The 19,112-nt window shown below is 36.8% G+C and overlaps 1 protein-coding gene across 3 annotated transcripts in view; it reads right to left on the bottom strand.

The window, feature by feature from the left end:
- Window positions 1–19,112, bottom strand: part of LOC116173581 — a 147,738-nt gene that overhangs the window by 19,819 nt on the left and 108,807 nt on the right. For all 3 annotated transcript variants that reach the window (XM_031491184.1, XM_031491183.1, XM_031491185.1), the window contains 8 exons: window positions 14,912–15,115; window positions 14,751–14,858; window positions 14,524–14,702; window positions 12,976–13,578; window positions 11,900–12,122; window positions 11,613–11,842; window positions 7,116–7,254; window positions 1,322–1,633 (listed from right to left, as the gene is read on the bottom strand). In XM_031491184.1, coding sequence (XP_031347044.1) covers window positions 1,322–1,633; window positions 7,116–7,254; window positions 11,613–11,842; window positions 11,900–12,122; window positions 12,976–13,578; window positions 14,524–14,702; window positions 14,751–14,858; window positions 14,912–15,115 — 1,998 coding nt within the window. The remainder of the gene's footprint in view (window positions 1–1,321; window positions 1,634–7,115; window positions 7,255–11,612; window positions 11,843–11,899; window positions 12,123–12,975; window positions 13,579–14,523; window positions 14,703–14,750; window positions 14,859–14,911; window positions 15,116–19,112) is intronic.

Here is a 19,112-nt window from a genome sequence, read left to right as displayed (position 1 = left end):
CACCCTGTACATATAAATTCAAGGTAATTGTGAGTGGAACCGAATATTCTCATTTCCGCCACCTTCATATCCTAACCTTTCTTTAAGGGAGCCAGGACCTCTATGGTTTTTTGTCTTTGCAAACCAGATGCACCTCCATTTTTCAGTAGTTTCCTTGTTTGCCTCGAACTCACGAAGTCTTTAGTCAAATCAAACTTTTCACGTCTTCCATTAAGAAATCAATTTCCATATTCAATAAGAAAGGCTCTTATATCGATCTCTGTTGTAGATCAACGATTACTGGAAAGCTCCTTCCACTTCATTCAAAAGTAATACCTACTTACAATGGGGCTTTCAGTTTTACCACAGGGCCATTCCCTGTCGCCACATACTGTGGACATCCTACCCCACCACTGCACATCGTGGTTACACTTTATCCCCTTTATTGTGATCGACTGCATGAATTCTTTCCAAATTAACAGTGATGCGAATGCACTATATTAAACTTGATCTCAGAAAAGTGGGATATAATTCTAAGGTCCAGTCATACAATGGCAGTTTAAACTTCAGTTTTAAATTTTGGGTTAAAGGATTTGACTGGCTAATATTTCACAAGTTGACCAATCGTGTTTCTGGAATCTGTCAGTTAAACTAATCTGAAATTTAAACTGACATTGTACAACTGGGCCTAAATCTTGAAAGATATTACAATTGGTGGCTTGTGGAAAAAAAATGATGCGAATTATGATTTTCAAGCTAATTCCGGCTGAACTTGAAAATAAATTGAAGGTCTTTATCGGAAAGCATAGCAGAAAAAAGGAATTAAGAATAAACTAAACGGTTTTCCAATCATGTAAACGTAAACATTTCCTCAACGATCGTACCTCGAGATTCTAAATTGCTAAAGGCGGTTACGAAACAAATTCTGAATTCAACGAAATTTGGTTTCTTTCAGAAAAACCGAAAGGAAATACTCAAAACCTTAGAGAAACCATTAGTTCCATCCTCCTGTGTTTATGGTTGAGGAGATAAAATTAATAAAGAAACTGAGATTTTTTCGGGCCGGTCCGATCAGATTCGAATCCTCACTAAACTTACTATGAAGTCACTACTTTCAGCTTTGTATTGCATTTTTGTGTTTCGCTTTCCAATTGATAAGTTTTAATAAGTATTGTATTATGTAATAATGGAACAAGAGTGTCGATCACTGGTTGAATGACTGAAACCCACTGTTTTCGGTACGGAGCGATCAAAATCTTACTAGTAGTGAAAGTTGACGAAATTAATAGAATAAGAAAAGTGGCACAAGCGATGAGTTGTATAAATAAGTAGTAAAACGTACATCATTAGTTATTATGTATTCCTGCAGATTCGACGAGAAGGTTTGATTGTAAATGTTAATCATTTGTAGCAACCCGTCGCGTGACTGTTGCAATAAAGTTCGAACATCATCGCTATCACTTTCGGAATCCAAAACTTGAAACGGCGCTAAACTTTTCCGTTTGAAGGGTGGCGAAAATTCGGGATTCGTGGATCTCGTCGACCAATCGGACTGGCTATCCAAGAAGTTGCGGTAATCTTCTCCAAACTCCAGCAGACGTCGCGCGGCGTCCGAATCTTGGGCCTCACTGTACGCTTCGGAGAGGTATTTTTCCTGAAATAAAGAGCAAAATTAATGTGTGCAAGTGGAAGTACGGCTAGTAATTAGAATTGTGGTTACAGGACCTTGTGAGAAAATTACAATCGCGCACATTATTCGCGAGATTATTTATTAGAATTGCCGTCACGCACGTGAAAATGGATGTGCAAAAAGATAAGGTGATTAGTTACGGCGAGTAAACTGAAGATATGGGCAAAAAAGGAGCACAAGTAAAAGAGGAAGAACAAACATTGCAATTTTCTGTCGAGAGACGTTACCAAATACTTTTTGTGGGGAAAAATTCAATTCCCCAAAATCTTTAACGTGAAAACTTTCTATTTGGTAAATGCATTTTTAATGAAACATATTGCAAAAACTGATCGAAATAGCTCATATAGCGCAATTTTTTATTTCGAAAGTGTAATCTAATGGCTTAAAATTACGCAAAAAACAAAGTCTACATTGAGAAAAATTAAGTTGCTCACCACCCATTTTAAAATGAAAAAGGTCATGGTCATTTCACAGGGATTAAGCCGAGTAGGCATAAAAGAGGCCTTGCATTGTTGAGATCGTAACCAGCTGGTTCAGAGACAAAACAAACATAGTACCTTGGCATAATATTGCACCGTTATCAAGTAAGGTGTGGGTGCCAAAGCATTGTAAAAGTAATGCTAGTTATAAATTAAAAATTTCGGAATCGGATAATTATGATTTTCATGCTTATTTTTATATGGAACTACAATATGTTTTGGAACACTAAATTTTCAGGAATTGTTGTCTGTTACCAAATTATAATAACTTTCATATATCCAAAACGCCAAAATTATCACTAAAGTTTATTAAAGAAACCCTAGAATGCACTCTCTCTCTTAAATGCCCATTTCTTAAAGAATAGAAATGATCTATAGAATAACATTCTAGGAGATACACGAAAGTGAGTGGAGATTCTGATCTCATAGGTCACTTTTACAAACTCTTAAAAACACTAAAATCCTTGTAAGAGATTAATAAACACCTTAAAAAGCTCACAATGATTTCTTTATATTTTCCCCACTTCGTATCGTCATAATTATCCAGATTAAGAAAAAGTTTTAAAAGTTAGAAAGTACAAGTGATGTGACACAAGATATATGGGATATAACGAGAAAGTATAGGGAGGAAACAAAGACAAGTCCCTCATATGCGGAAGCGGCAACGAGTAATGGTGACACCTGCTGTTCCGATGAAGAGATTATGGGCATTCCAAGAGGGAGTCAGACGTGCCCACATTTGTATATGGGAAAGAAAAGGGAATAGCAGATACGAAATGATAAATACAGCCAGAAAGAAAGTGAAATAGAGGCACAAACGGCGACAGATTCTCCATTGGGAAACGTTACTTATGTTCTAATAAATAAATAGAACTGCAGTAACATTTTATTGATTATTTTTTCTATGGCGATCGATTTCGGTTACAAAACCATCTTCAGGTCAAACTATAAATATATTAGGTATAATGGACATTGTTGACATAGACAAGTGATAAATATATCAGGTATAGGCCTGAAGATGGTTTTTTAACCGAAATCGATCGCCATAAAAAAAATAATCAATAAAACTTGACTACAATTCTATTTATCTATTACAATCAAGTGCATATTGAGCAAAGGCTCCCAATTCGTTTTAAAGAGCGCATGACGAACTTGAAATACAATCGTTGAAATAGAACCACATATGCTTCAAAGTAACCACTTAGTAGCCAACACTTCTTTAGTTAAGCAAGTAGATAGGAAAAATGAATTCGAGTTTAGAGTCTGAAAGTTTTGAACTTCTCAAAATAAATACTGCCTAACGAATAATGAGGGATTTAGGGCAATAAGGCCAATTAGACTTCCTCTTATAATTATACATAGAATAAGATTGTACTTTTTCTTCAATTGTTTGGTGATGATTACAGCTTTCCTGTCTACACGCCTACGTTTGGTTGTATTTTATTGTGGATCTTGTCAGTATCCCTGCTTCAACTGTCACAAGAGTTCCAGTCTCTCAAACTAATTTGTCAAAATTTAATTTGCTTTAATTACCTATATTATTATTTTGATTATGAGCAAATTTCCGCTCACAAAAGAATACACATTGTGTTAACGGTACGATTGCATGTGCAAATAAATTGGTGTATTAATACCGAACGATTATTCGTTTCCTGTGTACATTTTGGGGGTTGTCAAACACTGAAATAGAACGGCCCATTTTAAATTTGTTTGTTCTATTACCGTTAATCATTTTTTTGGACGACTTCCTTTGTCACACTTTCGTTGCCGTCTTTTTTCTAATGTAGGTTTGGGGTTGGCTACCTTTCATTTCATGTTTGTATTGTGGTAATGTTCATAACCGGCTATAATTGAATGTAAGTAAACATATTGATCCGAATACATTACGGATTCACATCATCCTTATACTGGTAGGTATGAAAAGATAGTGTTCTTTTCTTCAAACTTCCAAAATTTTGCTTCAATTAACTCATTTGGAAAAATTTAAATGCAACTATTAAAACAAACAGGAAGGAGCGCAAAGGGGCGAGAGAATTAACGGCAATTCGAGGAACTGAGGGTAACTTGATCAATGCACTTGAGAAGAGCTTAAAAAGTATTTAAAACGGATTTCAGAGAAGAATTTTAATGAATCCATGAATTTCACAAGCGCGACAATGTAAATTTGGAAGTATAACTTAAGAAGAATTGAGGAGTGGAACTATTACTAGATTCAATCGCGCTGAAAATGTGCAAAGTGGAGGGTACAACAAATTATAGAAACTGATATTCATGGAACCACAAATGAACTAGTATAAGTACTACTAAGACAACTAGAAGAGGCGACGAGGCGGAGGAGCTGTTGGCCCTCAAGCCGCTCTTTTATACACATTACATCCAGGTGGCCACCATGCAGAGCCACGCACGCACATAAACGGAAATGGCTCGGTGAAGGCAGATTGGGCAAACCAGATTATGCCGAAGTACAGAGGGGTAAGACCGTAAGAGGTCGCGAAGGCAAAAGATGGCGATATCCAATAATGTGGCGCTTTGCAAGTGTGTGAGGTGTGCTCAAATGCTTGAAAGTGAGAAAAAATGGAGAGCAATTGCTATGTTCCTAACAAGCACTTTTTATTATTTGATTATTTGTCCAAATATTCGCCCCCGGAAAATTTCCCTCGGAATATTTAACTCCAAAAACACTCTCGCCTCCGGAATTTTCGATTCCAAGAAAATCGCCCTCGCAATATTTGCTCCCAAAAGATTCCCCCCTGGGAAAATTTGCCGGTATAATCTTCGCCCTCTCCGGAACTTCACCATATCGTCTTAGATTTTCGAAAAGTAGTCCTGATCAAAAATAGGGGTGAAAATTTTTATTCGCGAATTTTTTAAGAATTACAAAAATTTGTAGGCGGCCTTAAAAATTGTTCAATCTTTCGGATTCTACGCACCAAAATTAATAAGAAAAAGTCTTTTCCCGAGAAATTTTGGTGCAGTCGACTTTTGGTAAAAAAGGAAGGTTATATATACACTGCCTTTTTTTGAGCCCCGAAAAAAAAATTGTCTCAGATCGACCCGGAAGAAAATTTTTCTTATAGAATGTGGCCTGTGGAATCCATAATTTCAAACAGTTCCAAGACTGGGCTACTAGTTCAGAAGTTACAGCCCTTTGAATTTTTTTTCGAAATTGGTTTCTAGTCTATAACTTTTAATTGAGAAGTCTGATCGAAAAAGTACGAATTGTTTTGGATTCTACGCACCAAAATTAATAAGAAAAAGTGTTTTCCCGAGAAATTTTGGTGCAGTCGACTTTTGATAAAAAAGGAAGGTTATACACTCCCTTTTTTGAGCCCCGAAAAAAAAATTGTCTCAGATCGACCCGGAAAAAAATTTTTTTATAGAATGTGGCCTGTGGAATCCATAATTTCAAACAGTTCCAAGACTGGGCTACTAGTTCAAAAGTTACAGCCCTTTAAATTTTTTTTCGAAATTGGTTTCTAGTCTATAACTTTTGATTGAGAAGTCTGATCGAAAAAGTACGAATTGTACCTCGCTCCTCGTCTGAATTCGTCCTGGCCACCCAGGATCCGTGAGAGCCGGCCAATCAGTGTGAGCACCCCGTATCTGGGCTGTCTGGGCCCAACGCGTTGAACGACTCCTGTTTGGCGTCGTTCATTGTGAGGGAGGATACGTGGTACTTTTATATACAGTATGTCTGTATGGAGGAGAGCCATGGCACTTTATTGCGCATAAGGGTTACGTATTCCAGGCCCCGGCGAACACGGGCATCATAAGGCCCACTTCGTGGAAATTACGTTTTCAGCGTGGGTACTTCCGGGACAAAGTGGGCCCGGGTGTTAGCCAGCTGACGATAAGACCCTTGCAAACCCTCGTTTAGTTTCGCGCAAGAAAGTTGGGATTGCACAGTGGGATACGTAGCCGGGTGGCATATGGGGACCTGGACGTAAGAAGATCCTCCCCAGCTACTAAGTGTAGCATGTTTGAGTGTTGCTGAGTTAACATGATTAGAGTAATTATGTAGCTGAACGCGGGACAAAGGTGCTCCTTGGGTTTCTTGTAATTACAGTGATCCCGCCGGAGCGCAGCCATAGAGACCAGGTATTGTTAGAGGCCTACATCTTGACATTTTGTGGCCAGTTATAGATTTATTTAGACGGAACCTGGATTCAGCAGCACGAACAAGGTGAAAAGGTGTCCGAACACCTATTTTGAGGAGCTTCCGGACGGCGATCGCGGTGTTGGTGAAACGCTGGCTGAAGTGCGTCGAAAAATAAAATATATTTTGGCTCTGTATTATTATTACTTTCAAAGGAAACGACGCTCGTAGATTATTCCTTAAATGTGTAATATCCATAAAAGATATATGTTTCTTAATTTATAATTATATAATTGTATGCACCCAAGTGTTTAACTTTCTAAACGTTTATAGTCTTTAATGGCACTGAGTAGAGTTGAAAAACTTTAGCTACCTACTGTCACAATTTATAGAAAAAATCGCGATAATACTTTCGAATAAACTCATCACGCAAATAAAGAAGAAATTCAAAATTTTGAAAACCGCACACAAAAAAGGAACATTCAAAGAAAATGTACCAAATTGTGATAAGTAGGTTTAGAAAGTAAGTGCAGCTGCAGTGATTCCATTTTATGAAATTAAAAACAATGTATCATACTCTAATTATTCCATGGATATCCTTTTTTTGATTTATTGCGGTTAGCGAAATCTAGCTAGTTATTTAATTGTAAACGATCGTTAGTGATTGTATTCTGTCCGGAAAATTTACAATTTGTTTATATAAAAAGTTGCCAAACGATGACTTCATAATTTTGATTCACGGTCAACGAACACGAAAATTGCATAATACTTGCGTGAATCTCCACTAGCTGTTGATAGTTTTGGGTTGTTCACGTTAATTAAAACCGTTTTGTGTAAAACAAATTAAAAAAGAAAGTATAAATTTACCTACCTGATAACTATCCCAAGCCTGTTCTGACAACGAACTGGATTGCTCTTCGGTATTATTAAGGCTTATTTTACCAGGACTGTTTTCTCTTGCGTTGGATGTAAGATAATTAGTTGCCTCTCCTATTTTAAAGATAGGTATTCTGAAACAAACGGAAAACAATACAAGATCTTCGTTTTTCAGCGTTATTTGATAGCACACCTAAAACGTGTACATCTGCATCGTAAACGTGGCCATTATAAATGAATAGAATGTAAAGGATAGGACAATAGACGATAGTTAATAATCCATTAACAATTACGGAACTTTTAAACATATAAGGAACGTGCTTAACATACAAATCAAATCACTTCGGGCGATATAAGCAGACGTTTTGATCCACCATTGCCCCCTTATGTAATTGAAATAAAAATCATATGCACGAAAAAGTGGGTATACTTAAAACGTTTTTTTTAATGTGCTAAATCATTAACTTAACTAGTAATCATAGCTACGTAACAAAAATCAAAGCCGATTACGCTAACCATTACGTTCATTTAAAAAGCATTAATGTATAGGCGCCCAAGGAAAAATTACGCCCACCAGTAAAACAAACGTTTAATTTTGGAGCAACATCTCGATTATATGCGAGCTTGAGCGTTGACCCAAATGACGTCAATTTTAAATTTAGATTAGATGCAGAGAGATATTTCAAAAATATACGTGGTCGCGTATCCATCAATCAGGCACAATGCAAGAAGTCAACTAAATAAACATTTCTAAGACAGTGCGAAGATAAAATCGTGGATTACCAATAAAAGAATGACCCCGGCCCAACTACATTTTTTATACACATTTAATTGCCAATTTAATGTTGTCATTAACGGTTTTATTTTAGCGACCAAACTCCATTCTGCCAATAGTGGGTATCTAAACAAATTTGTGGCTTATGCGAAGAATTGCATGATACTCGGCATGGGTTCTTTAGGAGAAGGTCAACCATATCGAACTTATTGTAACGGTTAGAAGAATGAAAACGCTTTATGGCGTTTTCTAACCGAACAGTCTTCGATAGTCATTCTCCTCATTGAAATTAAGTTTTCATAAGAGCGCTATTGAGATGATCGTAAAAAGGTCGTTAAAATTGAGAACAATGAATCTATACCTATTACATGTAAGTCGAAGATAATGATATCTGAATTATTCATTGTCGCCGAATTCGGGACAGTGAATACTGGCCACTACAATAGCGCGAGGTGGTTCTGAAACGGGTTATAAAAAACCGCAAGTCAACTCTATTTCTACTATGGATGACTATAGAAATTCGTTTAGCCCAAGGTTGTTGTTATTGTCCATATTAAAAATTTATCGACCGTTTGATTGGTTTTATCCAGCCATGATTAAGTAAAAATATGCAAATACATAGCAAATACACAAAATAATACGGCAATTGCTTCCATGTATCCGTTAGTTTGCGACAGTTTTTCACTGAAGTTAATTGTTATTCAAAAATCACCGCGTATAGTTCAAATTTTCTCAGAAATTTCATACAATCGTTCGTAAGTTTCCACAAAACTTTCGTTGTTAGAAACAAATTGAAATTGTGGAAAACTTCACACTGCCCTGACATAAATATGTACTTGAATTGTTAAGTTTTTGTAAAACCGTGGATTGTTTCGCCAATTTCGTTATATAAATGTAGTTTATCCGTGGGAACATGGCATCTATGCGAATTTACATTATCATGCACGTAGCTAGAGCGAATTTAATGTGCGGCATTTACGTGGGCCCCGAGGTGGGCCCAAAAAGAGTTTGGAGGAGCCTATCCTTATATACACAAAATTTTACTAACTATACTCTATTGTTATTAATGTTTGTGTATGAAAGATCTTAAAATCGATTATAATTATACAGGACAAGTTTTTTTTGTAATAAAGCATAAGCTCTCAGAAACTAGCGGAGATAGAAAGACGAATCAATGCTGGGGAAAGAAACTACATTTTTCTATTTCGGTGTCACAATGATGATTTTGTACAACTGTTTTCGGCCGAAAACAGTTGTACAAAGACAGTGATTATAGTCGGTTTTTTTTGGTAACTCATTTCTCAAGTTGGCAGTTACTAGTTAGTACAAGTAGGTACTTCGTTGGGTACTTCCATGTTTGAACTTCAAAATGTCAGTCTTACTACGCTGCCAACCTAAAACTTAACGGCATAAAAAGTGTTCCCAACATAAAACATGTTAGTTCTAATGTTCCCTATAGTTTCTGATAATGATTTTTTTAATTAAATTAAAGCACCGAAATAGAAAAAATAGTATGAAAAACGCGTGTTACAATGCTTTATTGTAATACTCCTAGCTTGCGGACACTCGTGGCTACGCTTCGCGTCGCCACTCGTGCCACAAGATAGTCGTATTACAATAGGTCGCATTGTAACACTTGTTTTTCAATATACTATTTTGTACTTCTTTTGTTAGGACCAAAATATTTTAGACATCAATAATGATATCAAATATGAGAACTTCGCAATTGTCATTTCTTCTGATACATCTTCGACCGGCTGAGAAGCCTGATGTGGTTCCGTAAGTACCCATGGCTTCGGGTCGGAAGATGATAAGCATGGCGACATTAATATCTTGGAATTGAAAGCAATTTTTTATGGAATTTGGCAGTGGTGCGAGTAAATGAACCTCTTGTTGTTCGCTTCATATATTAGCTCAATCTAGAGTCTAGACAAATGAACGAAGATATCGAATGGTCTCTTTCGCACAAATCTAAGATTAGAACTGTAGCGTTTGGGGAACCCGAAGTAGATTTATTCGCTTCCTTTATACACAAAAAATGCGACCGCTTTATTTCTTGGCTAAGAGATGCAGGAGCTGTGGCCGTAGATGCATTTACCATAAATTGCTCTAATTTAGCCTTTTACGTGACCCAAAAGATTATAAAGGGGTCCTTTGGATCAAGCTTCTTGTACAATGGTATAACTTTTGCTACTTTTAGCCGAGTCGGAAATTTACCACATTATATTGATATATTTATGAGTAGAGCTCCTGGTATAGATATGGTACGCGAAAGCAACGCGGTACTCTTTCACTATGGAGGTGGGAACTTCATCAGAACCTTTTCGATTTCGACATTCCGCCACAGGTGGCATAAAGAATGAGTTAGAACAGAAATTTTGTTGACTGGTGAGGTCGTTGCTGCAGTTTGTAACGTGGGGGCTAACTAAATTTTCGACAGAATTTGAGAAGAAATTTCCAAAGATACTTTATAAGGATCTTTAAGAAACTGTTCATGAATATAACGGATGTGAATATTTTTATTAGCGGAGTTGGTATTGGCCAGCTTATTTTTTCCCGTCGGGACGTTTGTATTTGCTGTTACGCTACTGTATGACGTCCTTTGGGATTCAGAAAGCTTATTTTTATTGTAGGTGTGGGTTCTTCTTTTCGTTCAATTTGGGATGCTACGTTCAGTAATCACTTGCCTTAAAAGCTCTATTTGCTAGCTAGGACGTTAAAAAGACTTGGGGGGCGTTGCTTTTTATCGAATGACAACTTACAAATGCTGTGGAGTCCTTTGCAGAAAGAATTTTTTCGAAGGTTATAGACAAGCTTCATAACTAGATAAGAATAAGACTACGCGCTGTCGCGCTCGTTGGAAGAGTTTACAGCATCAAAATAGAGTGAAGAAAAACACTAATATCATGGCTGGTAACTAATAAGTTTTCTTAGTAATAGTCGAAGATTTATAATTATGTAGACTTGTATTATCACTTTTTTTTGTAATCGTAGCGTTAACTCAAATGAAAAAGTTGCACTGTTTCATGCACTAATCCAGTGAAAGGCATAATTATCAAATCAACGATAAAAATTAGAATCTGACTTTTCATGGCGATATACTTTTAGCGAAATAGTTACTAAAATCATGATATGATTACACCTTCTAAGAGTGTGTAATTTGGCTGGCTTTTTACGAATATTATAGCCTCTCCATATTTAATTTTTGTAAAAGCATACTTAGACGAGTGAAAAACAAAAAAAACAAAATTAGACATGTGTAAGCATCATTACCATTTCCCCTAACTTCCCAGCAACTATTTAAATAGCTTTGTCATGACCGATTTCGTTATTGCATTAGATGGAACACGTGCGAGTGAAAAAAGAAAAGCGTTGCCTTAAAAGGTGCTGCAAATGAGTTTTTTTTTCTCAATTTTTACGGTTAAAAACGATGTAAAAGTAATTTGCGCTCTCAATATGCCTCAAATTTAACATACAATGAAACAAACTACTGACGCGGCACGCTTCTAATGAACTGATCTATATTTTCTAATTAAAACATATTTGTGTTGAAAACTAGTTAAAAATTTAGGACAGATTGGCATTTTTCCAAAATTTGAACAATGTAGGCCACTATCTAAAATATTTGCCCGTGCTATAGAATTCATTTTTACGGGTCAAATATTTGGAGTACTCCTAATTGAAAGCCGCGAACAGTCAATTAAATAATTATCTTACCCCTTATTATGCCTATCTTCGTCCGTTTCAGCATCGCTGGTATAATTTGACAAAGTGTACAGTCCTTGGTGTCCATAATGGATAGTCGAAGGATCGCTGGAGGTGTGTCGTTCGTTACTCGAAATCTTATAACTAGAACCAGAAAAAGACCCCGACTTAATTAGTCTTCCAACACGTTCGCGCGTATTTTCGATTGATGCACAGGGTTCGTTCAAACCTTTCCGTCGAGACTGCAACAGCAAACACAAATAAATACAACAAAATTTGAAAAAATTGCTTAGACTTACACTACTTTTTTTTCTCAACTTCAATCGCCTTCGGCGTGCAGGCGTACTGTTATGCTCTACTAAAATGGTACCGCCTTCCTCCATTGTTGATGAAGTAGAATTATTTTGATATACACTAATACTATTCGCACTAGCTGTCAGGCTCTTCGAATATTTTGGACTTAATGACAACTGATTAAGTGCAGACTCTGAGATCGAAAAATTTGAAGCGCATTTGTTTCCTCTGAAATGAAGCCAATTTTGAAAAATTACTACAAGACTCGCGGTAATCTATCCAAGTAATTACGTAGTCGCTTCCAATTACTTCTAACCCGAGTTATAATTTTGAAGCATGTCTGTTAATTTACCGCATACATGCTGGGATTTTAATTGTTCAAAAGACGCTCAGTTTTGAGTAACGTACACGTTTCAATTAAAAAGTAACGAGTTTTAATCATTCTGTCATTAAAATGATTTAAAAATACGCATGATTCATGCCACAAGTTAATAAACCGAAGTATGAAAATCAGGAAACGTTATATCGTACAAATATAAAGTTACGGTCATAATTACATCGTCCATGTCGACAAATGGAATGATCGTATGGGAACCGGCGAGATTCCAGCACGTAGCAGAAAAATTGCGACAATTTCAAATATAATGTCAGTGGCTTGTGAGTTACGCGTAAAGTAGCGTTGGGCCGGCAATTACCAGATGGTAACTAACGTTATAAACCAGTTCAATACATGCCGTGCTGTCTAATTTGTGTTACAATCGGATATGAACTTTAAGTAATAGCGTCGTAAAAGCTCCACTTAAGGCACCATTTTTTTATTACCATAAAGTAAACGCTGAAAGGCAGTGCACTATTTGGTTTAGTAAGCCGGAACTCACTGAAATCTTATAGAAGTTTCCGCCGTTAGTCAATCACGCGTTACATAATTGTGCCCTTCTGTTAAAAACTGGGACAGAAATCAAGAAATACTAAAACGTGGTTTTCTAATGACAGTAATCAAAGCAGCGTCCAGCTATTTCAATTTTGGTATAACTGTTTCATTGGAAGCGGTCGTAATTAGTTTGGATGCTTAAACAAGTACCTTGGCAGTGCAGAAGGTAAGTGAGAAATGGAAGCAATACTCCAAGGTCGATTTCTTTTGAGATCTACCCTCTTTTGCCGCAATAACACTTTCGGCGGTGAGGTATCGTTTTTATCACTATCTACAGAGACACTGGGTAAAACGTCTTGAGGTGCCCGACAAGTCGCCACGCTTTCGTTCAGGTCTTCCGAAGATTCAGATTCTTTATCTTCCTCTTCGCAACTGGCGTCACAACTGTAACTGGGCTTCTCCATATTAAGCCACTGTTTGACGCGTGACATTTTACTTAGCGGCGCGTCTACGTTTGCTTTGATCTTCTTTACGGGAGATTCTCTAACTAATTCTTCGGCTTTCTGTACCAGTCTTTGTATGTCTTGGCAGGGCGATTTCGATGGCGAGGAGTTTGTGGGCTGAATCGTGGCGGGCAATTTTTTCTCGGTGTGATTTGTATCGTTAGCAGTGTAGGTCCATTCGTCTTCAGAGCTGTCTTCCATCGGCGTTAGGGGCTTCAATTTAGTGCAGGTTGGAGTGTGTACTTCGGAATCCGTCGTATCTTCGTGTTTGAAATAGTACGTACCTAAGTTTGGTGCTCGGCGATTTGATCTATCAAGAGTAAAATAAGTCAGTCAAATTTCAAAAATTGTATTACGACAGATTTCCTCTCCACCCTCCAGGACCGGACTGGACAGGCAGGTGAACATTTCGTGTAGGCTACGACAATATATGTCTGCTCCCCCCGGACCAACTCAATTTTTTTAAGCACACGATTTAAACCTTCAAAGAAGCACAATGCCATTAATGTTAAAGCTTGATATAGGAATTCTTTCTCGGAATACCCTTCACTAAGTACCAGAACTGTAAAATGCGAATTTCAACCAAAATAAAAGAAGACCTCGTGTTTTTAGACAAGGATGATGTTTGACCAAAGTTTGCATTGAAATTTGAGTTGATAAGATAACGTAAACGAGAACTCGATTCTTTAAGGGATTGCCAAACTTCCAATGGAAAATCACGGCGGTTAAACCCACCATCGCTGAGAACGGTAGGTGATAATATACACCCAGTCAGAGGGTCCTTGCTCGATTGTTAGTAAACACATAAGGTCCGTTTAATCATTAGACATCTAGAGACTTCGCTAATTAAAATGAGCTCCAGGTGAATGCTTATGAAAGGTGCCCTGTAAGAATAATAACCCCCCCCCCCCTCCAAAAGTTGACCCCCGACGAATTCCCTTCAAGAATAATTAGAGTGAAATTCGCATAGAAGGACGCATGTAAGATATAAGCTAAATTCGTCCCTTCGAAAAACTCTCGCAGAAGGTGTAATTGGCTAAACCCGCTAAACAGACCCAAGAGTCTACTTGGAAAGTATACGTTTGCATAAAATCTGGTTTTGATTTAGTTAGTGTATGCTGATTGCATTGAAACTTTGAAGTATAGTGTGATTGGCGGTAGGATCCCAGTATAGGTTTATCTCGGTAGGCCACAGTAAAGCAGTCCGGTATTGGGCTTGGTCGAGAGGAAAATAAACCATAGTACCATAACATACTTTGTAAATGAAGAAGAGTCTTCCGTGCACTTAACCCTCTCTGGAGTCAAACAAACCAACTCGCCTTTTTTCTGGTTTACTCGTTTACATTTGTCGTCAGCCACCTTAGGTTTTACCATTGTGACAATACTATCATCGATGATTTCGTTATCTTCCACGCCGTTTTCATTAGCTTCGTCCTAAAGGTGCAAGATTAAAACGGTTTCGTTGGTGGTTTTGCTCAATACCTTGCACAAAAGATGTTTTTCGCTAAAACAGTCGCCTAACCGAGGATATTTGTGTAAAGGTTCATTATCTAGGTCACTGTCGGAAGATTCTGTTTGGGTGTTATTGCTCTAAAAGACGCAGTATGGAATTCGACCCTGTCTTGTGCATGCTGCATACTTACTTTACCCGTGACACCTTCGTATAGAGTATCGATGAAGCATAGCCATTCTAGAGACCTTAGGAATAGTAGATGCCAACGTCGTTCCAAACTCCTAGCAGCACGTCCGATATTAGCCTGTTCTTTACCTACCTCATTGTTCGCTTTGCACAATTTGACCACCGAGCCGACTATTTTTCCTTGACTTTCAATATCGCGGTGCAAAGCCTGAAACAAAAATTGTACGTTACTCACCGATTCGATCACACTTTATATCTTATAAGTACTAACTCAAATGAAATAAATAAAGTTAAATAATCCGGAGTAAAGAATCAACAATGACCCGCACGTCAGTTGCGTAAACGTTTTAAATAAAAAAAAACTAAGTATCAGCCACATTCAATTGTTTACCTAGGTGGCAAAGGAGAATTCAGCTTAGTGAAAAGAAGAAAAAGTTCAAAAAAGTTTTCTAGGTCATTTGCCTAAAAGCCATTATACATGAGCAGCAAAGTTTATATATTTCCTGTTTATTTCGCATCTAGCCTCTGTACACCTATTGACGCATTTCGAAAAAATAAAAAAAAGGCGCTATTGTGGCCCCTTTGTATGTCCGTCTGTTTGTTCGTCCTTCCGATATTGACCTAATTTTTTCGGTATTTGATTCCTTATGGTATCGACGCTTGCACCAAGGAAGGAATTTTTTCTGCGCATCTCACGGAAGAAGATACAGCAACAAATCTATTTTCTTCTTTTATCACAATTTTTCGTATATTGTCAATGTCAATTTGGTCACCTTGCGTCTCGTGGGGGATCAGTGGTATGGGGGTATACATATTATGATTCCACAATAATATAGACTGTACGGGATGAACTTTCCCGCCTCTCCCAGAATTTAGTCAACTGTCGTGGGGATGTGTCCCTGGTAGGTAATAACGAAACAAAAATTCTAAGGTAATTGAGGATTCACAATTCTTTCGAGAATCGTTTGAAACCTTCAAGCTCATTTTTAACGCTAGAAAGTCTTAAGCGCCCCGTCCTTAAGGGTTAAAAAATTTAATTAAAAAATTTCAATATACCAGTTTCCCGGGTGTAACAATGAAGAAAACATTTTGGGACTATACAAATGTGCTTTGCAACTGTTCGCTACATGTGCGTGAAGAAATATTACATTAGCCCTATAATTACTAAAACATTTATATGCTTAAGGCACTTTCTTGGTAAGTAAAACTGATATGGAATTACAGCATTTGTAATTAAAATCTTTTTTTTGTATCAACACGCAATGGAAACGCTAGTTTTAGTTTTACCGTACTTCCTTTCATAATCGTGACCGAACATCAATTAACACGACCTTCGTATACGAGGTAAGAATGGGAAATAATCGGACGGAATTGCAGCCGGAATTCGAAATGAGGATTATGTGCATCCCATATCATTGTATGTCTGTTCCTGTATGCATATTTCTAGACAAATTTATAAATTACGTCCAATGAGATTGTTCCACTGAACTTGGCGCTCAAGGCGTCATTTTATACGAAAATAACTTCGGGTGCTTCCTCCTCATAAACTGGCTGCAGATGGTCGAGACGTAAATATTTCATCATTAGCTTGCCATTGTTATAACGAAGACCAACTGGTAAATCTGTATTAACCAATTAGTACATAATTGATGATATAGCCACGTGCCTCTTTCGGTCAACTAAGTTTGTAATTGGTAACTAATGAATGTTTGCGTTAATGGTTGGGTAGTAAAAGAAATAGCAGCAGAAGTACCTCAAAACGCGAATTATTTTGCCGTGACCAAGAATGTGTGCAAATGTTGATGATTTCACTGCAACCCACGAACCGTCAAGTTTTGCGAATTTCAATTGGATACCGAACTTCCGGAAGACACGGACGGAACTTTAAATATGCAAATTTCGTAGGTCATAGATACCAGATACAAAAGGTAGCTTCTTTGTTACTCCTAGCCTTGGGCGATCATAAATTTGTAACAAACAATAAGTGAAAACAACAATCCCCTCTTTATTCTAGAGTAAAGGACGATTACGTCACTATGCCCCAAAACCTAATGTTTTTTTCGCAATTATAACAACTTCCTAGTCACGCCAAAATTGAGTTGTAGCTATCGGGTAATTTATTACAGCAACTTATGAAGGATTGTTTCCAAATCAATTACTGCGAATGTCGATTACTCAAAACCGGTGCGGAATGTATGAGAAAAGTAGTGGGCCTAAGTTGGATCCCTGAGCAATGTTCTAATTATATGTTAGTATAAAGCGTTTTATTAGAAATTGAATCGGTCTTGCTTTCATTTTTGACAAAGCAAATCGATGAAAGAACTTTATATTTTTTCTAGCATATCTTCATTCCTCGTGAGATGATAATGGGGAAGTCTTGACAAAACTGAAACCTAGTAATCAGAACTATGGCATAACATTATCTACAATAGTTCCATTTGTAACATAATTCGTCAACTCATTACGGATTAGGAGTAAAAATCGTTCCCAGTCATTGCGAGACATTATCGATACGTCTTATCTTTTATCCGCCCTTATTATAAACGGCGAAGACGAGGGGACACTTACTTCGAAGTACTTTAACAATAATTTCCATAAGTATTTAAATAATTTGGTAATCTTGTACTTTGAAGTAGTTAACACGACAATGCCAATTGTAATTAAAACCTCCGTGATTGCCTTGATCTATCAAATTTTGATCTAGTTTTGATCAACGATCTGACTTGGGTGATTCTAAACAACTTCACATCAAAGATAAAAAATTTCATATTCCTAATTTTCGCCCATCATAATTATAGCATTATGTCAGTACCACATCATGACCACTCTTCTCCTAACAATCTATACTCCAAATAGGCTTTAGCATTAGCTGGATTTATAAGTTTAAGCATAGCTTGTGCCTTGTAATGTTTTGCCGCATGCTTTGCATACTACCTTTTTAGTGGTTGAATTTTGTTTATTACACTCCTGAAAATCTTTCCAGGCTAAAAAAAGTTCCTTATCCAAAGTTGTTTTTATGTAGGTAAAGTCATTCGAAATTGGGGAAAAGTAATTAAAACAGCTGAATTTTCGGAGGTTGAGAGCAGTCGAAAGTTACATTTTGCAATTTGTGGCAAAACTACTAATTTTAGGCTAAAATGTTCGAAGTACAGTTGAAGGAATAAATAAAGAAGAAGCCCTGTATCTACATTTTTTCATATAACCTCAAATATTCCGAGAAAAACCGAAACTCTATCTTTATTTTTGCGAAAAAAAAGTCGCAGGGGTCTGAAATTTGGAGGAACATTACGACAAAAAAAAACAATTTTTGGGCCCGCAAAGTTGGGCCATTTTCGAGATATTCCACGATCTTTTTTTCAGGGAGATCAAAAATCTATTTTTTTTTATCATACAGAGCTCCGCGTACTTAGCAAAATTTTCGTAAAGACTCATATTTTAATAATCAAAAATTAAAGAAATATACTTCCGATAGAAAAATTTCGAGAAACTTCTAATACCACAAACAGAACAATCCAGCTGGCAGCTACGTTTGTTTCTGAGATACAGGGTGAAAACGAAGTTTGATTTTTTGGGCTGTTATCCTATGTTCCTACCCATGTAAGATAGAAAAAAGGTAAAAGCTGCATATTCCAGTAGTAGTAAAAAAAACTTTTTGACCTAAACTTGGTATTTTCTTAATGTAGGTAACGTCCATTTTTTTGCATTCCTTTTCCTGATTGCATTGATGTATCACAACCTATATTTTTCATAGCCATGAAAATCTTAAAAACCTTATTTTTTACTGTTTTTAAATAGTTATTTTATTTTGTTTATTGTATCTATGGTAACTAAGACAGCCGATACCAATCAATAAATGGCTGGCGGTAGAAATAATATAAGTAAACATTGCCCGCATTTTTAAGTATAAAATCCATTGTAAAACAGAAAAAAAGTGGTTCCATTTAAAAAATAAAGTTTTTGCATTTTCTACTACTGGACTATCTGTATTAGAAAAACAAAATTTCAATATTTGGGAGTGGAAAGGTTTTAAGAAATTATTTTATCAGTAGAATATTGATGCAAGGTTTCAAAATGTGGAGATTGAAGGGCGCACAAAGGCGCGGTTTGTAAATGCAATGCAGCTTTTATTATAGATTTCCACTTGAAACCCTGAATTTAAAAATTTCGAGCACGAAGACTTAAATAATTTAAAGCGTGGATCATGG

The sequence above is a fragment of the Photinus pyralis genome, unplaced genomic scaffold (assembly GCF_008802855.1).
Source record: "Photinus pyralis isolate 1611_PpyrPB1 unplaced genomic scaffold, Ppyr1.3 Ppyr1.4_LG6, whole genome shotgun sequence".
Lineage (NCBI taxonomy): Eukaryota > Metazoa > Arthropoda > Insecta > Coleoptera > Lampyridae > Photinus > Photinus pyralis.
The sequence above is the reverse complement of the archived record's forward strand: the minus strand, read 5'-3'. Positions and strand labels throughout refer to the sequence as shown.